The following is a 9,783-nucleotide window of genomic DNA, read 5'->3' as shown; positions in this document are numbered from 1 at the left end:
GAATTACTTTTCCGGCATGGAATTTTCATAAGCAAAAATTCAAAAGTGCAGGCTTTGAATTCATGCTCATCGCTGAAAATTATAGATTGTAGAAGTAAGATGAGCCATTTCTGTAGGGTGAATTATGCGAAGACGTAGAGAAATACAAACAAAAGAAATGGAAATTTGAATTGTACAGCTTTTGGGGAAGTCTGTTGGATGGAAACATCTCTCGAACACTCGTTACAACAATATTCGATGACAATTTCAGGAAGTATTGTAGATCAGAATGCGGTCACTGATCAGTAAACTTTGCACGTAGGAAACATAGCAGCAGTTCAGTATGATCCCGGCTTCCAGATTATGATTGATTTCAGCTATACAAAGGAGAGCACGGAGAATTGTGCACATCTCAAGAACCTTTTAAGGGGAAAGATAACCGAGATGGGAAGGAGTGGAATCTGCAGCAGCATACGCCATCTTCGTGACGTTATAGGAAATAGCTTCAGGAAACCAATTTTTAGCAATGCACATGCTGGTATACTTGGCACTTGATGACCTTCTCCATGGCTCGGAAGCCAGGCATGATGAGGAACTCCACCTTCAGCTTGGAGCATTTGTTGCAGGGTCCCTCTGCCAAATTGGGAACCGCCTCCACATAGAATGGATCGATCTCCAAGCCCTTGCCTACCCTCAAAATGTCTACGTGAGGATATAGGGAGAAGGCCAGTCTGTGCAAGAGCCACACTCCCTTGGCCGCGTCCAGAAAGGCGGCTGTGAACACGTCCCGTTCCTGTGTGCTGTTGAACACTATGTTCCATGAAAACTGCGACCACAACTCCCTCGTCTTCCTCTCGCAAAACCGTCGGAATTCTGGGTCAAACGCTGGATGATTTGAATTCACAGCATCATCCACATCTACTAGCTTCAGCCTCTGGAATTCGTCAACCCTTGTTGCACACCGAGCAGCTGGATCCAATATTTGAAGGAGTCCCGAATCGTCAAAGCTGTCGTTTTCGAAACAGTGAAAGAATGCCTTGTTGATCCGGGACTCCAGAGTGTACACTACGTGCTCCTTCCTGATGAATGCTACATTGGGTTCCAGTTCCGAAAGTGTTCTCAATACCGAATATCCAGAAGCCTCCATCTGTTTAATCAGAGCTTTAGAGAATGATCTGATAGAGAAACGAGCTCGCATCGTTGCCATTTCAAACAGTAAAAGAGTCGCCAAACTACGATCCGAATCCGGTGGCTGAAGATCGTGGTTCTCTTCTATTGGTTGCAGCTGCTCTTCAGCGGTACCACCCTCTTTCATGGCTCTCATCGCCTGTTGGTTTGGTTGCTCTTTTTCTTCCAGCTTCGAGGGCAACTCCTGCTTGGAATCCTTCTTGGAGTCTCCTTGTAGCACCGCAAGGCCATTAGCACTTGCGGTGCTTCTCCGACCGGCCTCCACTTCGTTCTCCAGAAGAGCTAAGGCCTGCATTTGCTCTAGCTGCCACTCAAGCATATCAATAGTATCTTGCTTATCAGCCAGTTCAGATTGTTGCTTCCTGCTTATCTCTAGCAATTCCGTAACTCGTTTACTGGCCGAACCACGAGCGTCCGACGACTTGCGTGGATGCCAACAAGCAAACAAACTTGATATGAGCCTTAATGGACCTCCTCGAGATCGTGCACCTTTGTCCTTGCTACGAAAGAGCTCATGAATGGCATCATCCACGTAGAACCTCAGAGGCGGTCGAGATTCTTCGCAACTAGGCGTATCCTCGGACAGAGAAAAACTTTTGGTCCTCCGCATTCGCGTCTGTATAGGATAGTTCCGTTCGACAACGGACTGATTACGGTTCAGAGTGGTGGGATGCTTATCCGAATCCATCGTGCTTGGCAAACTGTAGGGAGAAGAATTGTAAGGGGAAGAACCTCGAGACTGAGAGTTGTAAGGCATCGTGGGCAAGACGCTAAAAGCAGCTGAAGGTGGTAAGTAGAGACGTCTAAGGGGGCACGACCCTCTAGAGCACTGCTTGTTGGGAAGGTCAGTAGAAACTCTCCCTTGTCACTCGCTTATACAGACTCTCAACACCCAGGCACAAACCTCCCCATCCCACCGGCCCCTCAAGTAGAAGACTAATTGTAGAATAAATATAGACGGTTTCGACCCACAAACAAATATCACAATCAGTTGACAAATTGTCTCCTGCAGGGTGAGCACTTTGCCAGCCTAGCTAGTTGGGGGTGTCTCTCTCGAGTTTGTTATAATGGGTAGGAAGGAGCGAGAAGCGGAAGGGACGAAGGAACAAGCATGTTGATGCAGGTGGCTGTCATACAGAGGGACACGACAAAGGTATCGATTAAAGGCATGGGTATATGAGAGCAAGTGACAGAGCAGGAAGCCGAGAAGAGCAAAGATTGATTGGCGGGCAGGAAGAAAAAAGGAAGGTGGGCGGCTGGGTAGGTGGGTGCGAGGAAGACGGCTCGCTCCCAACGTCCACCCTGGCCTCCCTCGATCATGGGGTAGATTCGATGCCCTCTGCGCTGCTGCGTCTGCATGTGTATTTGTGTCTTTGAGCGTGCTCTTCCAAATTCCATCACATTTCAAATTGGTGCTCTACAGCCTAAACATAGTGCCCTCGAATTCAAATTTCTGGCCATCCCACTCTTCAAATCCCCAGGCGCCGTAGTCGCCCCATCCAAGCTGAGAATAGCTCGTTCAATTTTGGGATGGACGTTAGAGATCAACATTTTAGCGAGTTGGAGTTGGGCAGATTCGGGTTGGCTCGTCACAGCCTAGATTTTTCAGCTAGATAAGGAGAAGCTCTTTGTGAGAATAAAACAAATTTTTTGCTCCCAAAGAATTTCACAATGGGAGCTACATCTAAGGTGAATCTTATTGGTTGCAATGTCCCCAAATAGAGCACAACCAAGTTCCACGCTTGTTCTCTTCAGTTTTGCAATTTTGTTAAGAGCTCCTGAAACAATGGCACAATGGTTGGAAAGCTCAATTTATAGCTAATCTGAACTTTTTGAATGTTGGACTTAATATAATGGGAATGTGCTCTCACAAAGCATGCGTGGTCACCCATTGCAGATTTAGCTCAATTTATGTTTTCACCTATGATTGGATGTACTCTTAGAGGTACCTAACCCTTTGAGTTCCTATTCCATTTTACAAATCCTAAGTCCATCTTATGGGTAGCATGGAGGGCTAATTTTAGAACAACTCAAATGAGCATGGCTAGAAGCATTTTTTAATTGAGTGCCAAAACCCCCATTCCAATGATATAGAGGAAGCATTTTGTGGCCCTGATACTTCCAAAGGCCTCTCATGTGATTTCACCCCTCCATGTTAGTTTGTTCAACAATAAACGTGTCATGTTTCATATAGGTTAACCTCTTCATTAGAACAACATGCGGTAGCATATGTTGAGATATCGAGCTCCACTCATGATATGCCAGGGTGACCGTTGTGCATTTATGTCATCGACTTGTTAGCTGCAGATGCGGTTGGTACACCGCCCATGAATAATAGCTAGATGACAACTATCCTTATGTACTCTAGTTCGTGGCTCAGTTAGTATGCTACCTTAGTTAGCTGAGTTTGGTTTGAGACCCACATATAGGGTTCTCCTATTTCTTTGTACTAGAGTTCTTTTGGCTTTCACAATTAAGAAGAGGAAAACTGTTTTCAGCCTCCACCTTTGTGTATATTCCCCCATTGTGTATGTGAGAAAGCCGCAAGTGAGACTCCTTCCCTCTCTCCCACTATCTTCACATGGTATCAGAGCCTGGTTCGTGGCCCCATTTCGGGGCCCGTTTTGAAGGCGGAAGTTCTTCGCAGGCACTCAGAAAAAGGCCCTGTTTTTGCTATGCACCACTGCTCTGCAGGTCGGTGAAAAGTTACCGCAGAAATTGCATCGTATGCCTGTGCGCAGAGATATTGGGAGATGCAGAATCATCCTTGTTGCCTGTTGATGCAAAATCGTCACTAGGAAGTGACTGTGTGGTCAAATACCACTTTCGTCAGTTTTGCAAATCTGCCCGTGTGAGGCAAAAGCTGTGTTTTTTGTAGTGACAGAATATTTTGCAGTGTTCTGTAATGGCGTCTGATTCTCTTTCACAGATTGTCACTGAAAAGCTTGACAAGAACAACTTCCAGGCATGGAAGTTTAGAATGACGAATTTCCTTATGGGAAAAGGCTATTGGGAGTTCATTACAGGAAATGAAGAAGAACCAGTTCTTCCTGATGTTCCCAATCAACAGGAAATGCAGGCATTTAAAGGATGGCATGAGAGAGCCAAAAAAGTTATGTAGTGGCTTTCTATCAGTATTTCGGATTCTATGATTGTGCATATTCAGGATGCAAGTTCGCCAAAGGAGGCATGGGATACTTTGGCAAAAATGTACAACACAAATATGCAAGCCAGGAAAATGCAGCTCAAGCAAGAGTTGCACAATGTGTAGAGAGAAAATATGAGCATCAATGACTACCAATGAAGGTGAAGAAAATTGCAGATGCACTTGCTTCCATTGGGTCGCCAGTGGAAGATGATGATCAGGTTTCTATGACCTTGAATGGTCTAGGAAAGGATTATGCACAGTTCCGGACATCCATTGCTGTCCGTGAAAAATTTCCTGATTTTTGAGGAGTTGTTTGCTCTTCTAATTTCTGAAGAGCAGAGAAATGGTGGTGCATCTTCTTCAGGAGGAACTTCAAAAGAAACTGTCTTCTACTCAAATGCTGGAAGAGGTAGAGGCAGAGGTAGAGGAGGCCGATCTGGAGGCTGTGGTAGAAATCATAATATGCAGCAAACTCAAGAAAACCAGTCCTTTGGAGGAGGACATGGTAACTCTAGAGGCAAGGGGAGCCAAAGAGGTCGTGGTGGATGGCAGAGAGGCCAAAATGCAAACAGCAATGTTGAATGCTACTATTGTGGTAAAATGGGTCATATGGCTAAAAACTACTACAAAAAGCAGAATGACATTATGAATGAAAAATTGCAGCAAGTCAATTATGCATCTTCTGGTAGACAGGGTGATGACAGAAATGAGCATTTGTTTATGGTGCAGCACATGACGAATTCTGTGACAAGTGCAGAAGAAAGAAATGATGTGTGGTATGTTGACTCAGGTGCGTCAAACCACATGACAGGTCATGCAGAATGGATGCAGGATGCAAGGAAAATGGAAAGACTAGGATTTGTGGAGACTGGTGATGATACTGCACATCCTATTGTGCAGATTGGTAAAATTCCTTTGTCTATGCAGGATGGGAAAAAGAAATACCTGTCTGATGTATTTCATGTCCCGAACATCACCAAGAACCTGGTTTCTGTTGGTCAAATGGTTGAGCAGGGCTTGCAGGTCAGATTTAATCCTCATGGATGCTTTGTTGAGGATATGAAAATTAACGGTCGCTTGATAGCAAAAGGAAAGAAGAAGGGCAGGATGTTTACGTTGGATGTGGACATGCTTGAATTGAGTGCAGCAATGTTTGCACATGGGACCAGTGTAGTTGCAGATATTGATATCTGGCATAAACGCATTGGTCATGTTAATGTTCAGCGACTTAAATCAATGCAGGCCCAAAATATTATTGCAGGATTGCCTAAATTCAAGGTTGTAGAAATGCATAAGGTATGTGAAGCCTGTCAATTTGGAAAACAGGCAAGGAAACCATTTCCTAGGCATGTTCAAGAGAGTAAGAAGCCATTGGAATTGATCCACTCTGATGTGTGGACTACTAAAGCTGCATCTATTGGAGGCTGTCATTATTTTGTCACTTTTATTGATGACTATCTCACTTTATGTGAGAAAAACAGAGAAAGGTATTATGCTGCTTGTCATTTATGTTGATGATTTGATCATCACAAGTGATAGTGATGAAGATATCCTTCACGTGAAAATGCTATTGAAGCAAAAGTTTGAGATGAAGGATTTGGGAGAGCTTCGTTATTTCTTGGGCATTGAGGTGATTAGATCACCAAGTGGGATACAGCTCTTGCAGAGGCAGTATGGATTGGACATGCTGTCCATATATGGGATGATAGGTTGTAAGCCTATTTCAGTTCCTTTGGAGCAGAATGTGAAGCTGAGTGCAAATGCAGGTGAGCTTCTGGAAGACCCTACTATGTACAGACGCATAGTAGGAAGTTAAGGTATCCTATCTACATTCACTGGATGACCATCTCTCTAGAAATGCCAACACTTCTTTGCAAATTCATGTGCATCTTTTATGACAATTGGCCACCACAATCCTGCTTGGAAGAATTTCTTCGTCGTAATGCCTCTTGCAAAATGACCACTTGATACAAGTTGATGTGCCTCTGTTAACACTGTATTCTATTCATGCTCTGAAACACATCATTGAAGTACTTCTCTTGAGTCCAACCTACTTAGGTAATCTGCCACCAAATGTTGGCTCCCCATAGTGTATGTACTATCGTATAATCAAACCATTGCAAGAGAAGGATCCATTGAGCCAGTCTCCCCATTGCTTGTATCTTGATCATCAAGTACATTAGTGCTTGATGATCTACATGGAATACAATTGTTTCCCAATAAGTAATGTTGGAAATTTCCCAAGATTCAAGCTCATCCTAGCACTCGAAACTGCATCTAGCAAAGTATCATAGATCCGTGATTGTCGCTACATTTAGCTTCCTATAATCCACACAAATTTGGACTTTCCTATTGTTCTTCAGAACAATTATGATTGGAGATAACCAAGTCACCTTATAAAATGCTCTCTTTATAAGACATTTGTTTAAATCTTTTTTAAGTATATGTTTCAACTTATTTACATTTCCTTCTTTCTTTTGTTTACTTATTTCCTTCTTTGTGTTGTAGCGTTCTTTAAAGATTTTTTCTTCAATTTTTTATAGTCTTATGTGTGTGTGTGTGTGTGTGTGTGTGTGTGTGTGCGTGTGTGTATATATATATATATAATAGATAAATATATGTATGTATATATGTTTTTATCCTTTGTAGGTATAAATTATTTCTTAACTTTCATTGCCCTTAAGTTTATTGATTGCTTTAATTTGTTTAGTGGCTTATACTTCTACCTCCTTAGCCCTTTAGTCCCTCTTGCTTCTTTCTATTTGCCATATTATATACATATAGAGGTAATAAATTTACCTTTTTTGGCCACTTTTTGGTTTAATAATTTGTTTCTAATTACTCTTAAAGTAATAGTTTAATTTTTTATTATTCAAAAATTTCTACCTCCTTCAAGTACTCTACTCCAAAGTACTAAGGTGGGTTTTAATTAATGGTGTAAAATCCTCCCCTTAAGTAATGGTTTAGTTCTAACTAAAAGAGTTGATCTTAGGGGATTGGAATATCCCCTGTGTAATTCCCCCTAAATGTTTCAAAAAAGAGAAGTCACCTTTATACGGGTGTGGTCTACCCCCCTTGACATTTACAAAGAAGATAATGTTTGCACTAATGGGTGTGGAATACCCCCCATTCTTTCAATCTTTTGGTCATTATGCCTTGTGAATCTTGATGGTCAACTTTTTTGGTAATGACTCTCTTAAAGGGTGTGGACTACCCCCCTCAGGAGTGGTTCACTGCTTTGGAGCTCTTTAAAATTAAAACCCTCACTATGTTCTTTAATTCCTTTGGGCCCCCCTTTTTTTAGAATTCTTAAAGGTTTGTTCTTGTTCTTTGGTAAAGCAATAACGAGCCAGGGGATACACGCATTACCTGTCAACCCAAATTCAACTTCATTGTTCTAACAATTGGTTGGTTTGGATGGTGGCAAGGTAAGTGAACCTTGACCTCAAAGCTTGGACTACCGGATGGATTCTACACTTTTGTAAACCTATCTTGTTTGGCTGTAATACCTTCAAAATAAAATTATATCTCATTTCTTTTAAATGTTTAAACCTCTATATTTGAATTATTTAGTTTAAGGCCAATCTATGATTGAATCGATTGTATGGTTCAATTATTGAGGGGATAATGAATTCTACACACACACACACACACACACACACTTTAATGAGGATTTGACACATCGTTATTCTAATATGATCATGATCACATCATCCACATATATGATAATGAAGGCTATGTATAATCTCTATTCATGCAACGATGTCTTTAGTGACCTTCATGCCTCTAATGAAGCTCTCAATGTTTCAATGAAAAATTAATGCACAAAGAAATAATTTTCTAGTAATCATTAGATAGACCCCTTAGAATCTCTAATTTCTTTGACCAAAAAAAAAAAGAAGAAGAAGAGGAAAACTCTTTGTAGATGCATTATTTGGCATTTTTGATATCACAAATGAGTTGAGAGGGCCCAAAAACCCTAGAAGCGATTGTAAACATGAGTATCTTTTGACGATTGGAAATTGTTAATGTGTGTATGTGTGTGTGTGTGTGTGTGTGTGTGTGTGTGTGTGTGTGTGCATGCGTGCATGCATGCATGCGCGCGCATGCGTGTGTGTGTGTATCATCTATTATAGTCCTTCTTAGATATGAATCCTTAATTTCTTAGATCTACCCAATTTGTCTTTAAAATATTTGTATGTCTCATGGATATTGCATCCTAATTTCACTTTCAATTTCTATGTTGTAGATGGCATCAAAGAGTGCTTAGGGTTCTTGTTGGTACCCTTTGTGATTACAATGCCAATCCAAGGACACCGCACTACAGGACACTATAAGCAACCCTCTAGAGGTCACTACAATGAAGTGCCTACTTCATTATATTAGGTTTATCTTCAGATGTGAAGACGTACCTATATCGAGGTGTGACTCTTGGATTCTCACGTCTTGTGAGTAGTTAATCAAGTTGTATTGGGATGAATCAACTTGAATGGATATTCTCTAAATATATCTAGTTATCTATTCTATGTTTCCAAAATGTGATTTTCATACTTTTGACTTGCATAGTCTATGAGAGTTAAGTTCTGATGTATTACATATTAATGAGAAAGAGAGAGAGAGAGAGAAAGAGAGAGAGAGAGAGAGAGAGAGAGAGAGAGAGAGAGAGGGAGGCAGGGAGGGAGAGAGAGAGAGAGAGAGAGAGAGAGAGAGAATGATACATTTGATTTGGTAAGTATGTAGCAATAATTTCAGATTCTGCATTTTGAAAGCTATTCAATAAATACATTTTCTATTCCAAAATGTAACTTAGTGGCCCAATCAAATCTAGTGATTGAAGATGATGGTTCAACGAGCTTGAATCACAATATTGTACAAAAATGGGAGATTGTAGCTAGTGGTCATGGAAATGAAGCAGAGTTGTACTAAAATGAAAATATTAAATTTATCATACAAATTCCTTTTCAACACAATTGGCCATGAAATAGTCTATTTGGAGAGTCATTATTGCGATTGATAGTTAGGTGATCATCAATAATCGGTGATCAATTTTGCGAGCCAAGTTGCCCCAATCTAGCCTTTTAGATCTCCCTAGTCCAAATTTTATCCAAAGGAGGTGTGGGCATGGATAGTGAAATATAGAGGACTATATGTCCATTGAATGTGAGGTCCATAAGTCTGCATCCTACTATACATGCCATCAAGCATGCCTTTGTCAAGAGAACATCTAACAACAAAGAAGCCCTCCTATACGAGTAGCCATGGATGACATCGCAATATAGTCTTAAAAACCATCATTGGTGGATGAAGCATTTCAAAGAAGCCCTCCTATACTAGCAGCCATTGATGACATCGAAATATTGTCTAAAACTATCATTGGTGGATCAAGAATTTCAAAAATCTACTCAAATGTCAATGAAATAACCCATATAGCTTCTCCAAGGATTTAGTTGAGAGTAGATACAAATTTT

General features: G+C 41.1%; 1 protein-coding gene across 1 annotated transcript; it reads right to left on the bottom strand.

The window, feature by feature from the left end:
- Window positions 1–499: 499 nt before the first annotated feature.
- On the bottom strand, window positions 500–1,924 carry LOC147896549 (uncharacterized). Its single transcript, XM_087381992.1, has one exon. The coding sequence runs from the start codon at window positions 1,922–1,924 to the stop codon at window positions 500–502; it is 1,425 nt and encodes a 474-aa protein (XP_087238118.1).
- Between the last annotated feature and the right edge of the window lie 7,859 nt (window positions 1,925–9,783).

The sequence above is a fragment of the Dipteris shenzhenensis genome, chromosome 11, assembly GCF_047967505.1.
Source record: "Dipteris shenzhenensis isolate YYH24624 ecotype China chromosome 11, Dip_SZ_1.0, whole genome shotgun sequence".
Lineage (NCBI taxonomy): Eukaryota > Viridiplantae > Streptophyta > Polypodiopsida > Gleicheniales > Dipteridaceae > Dipteris > Dipteris shenzhenensis.
Note: the sequence above shows the minus strand (reverse complement) of the source record. Positions and strands in the feature narration are given on the sequence as shown.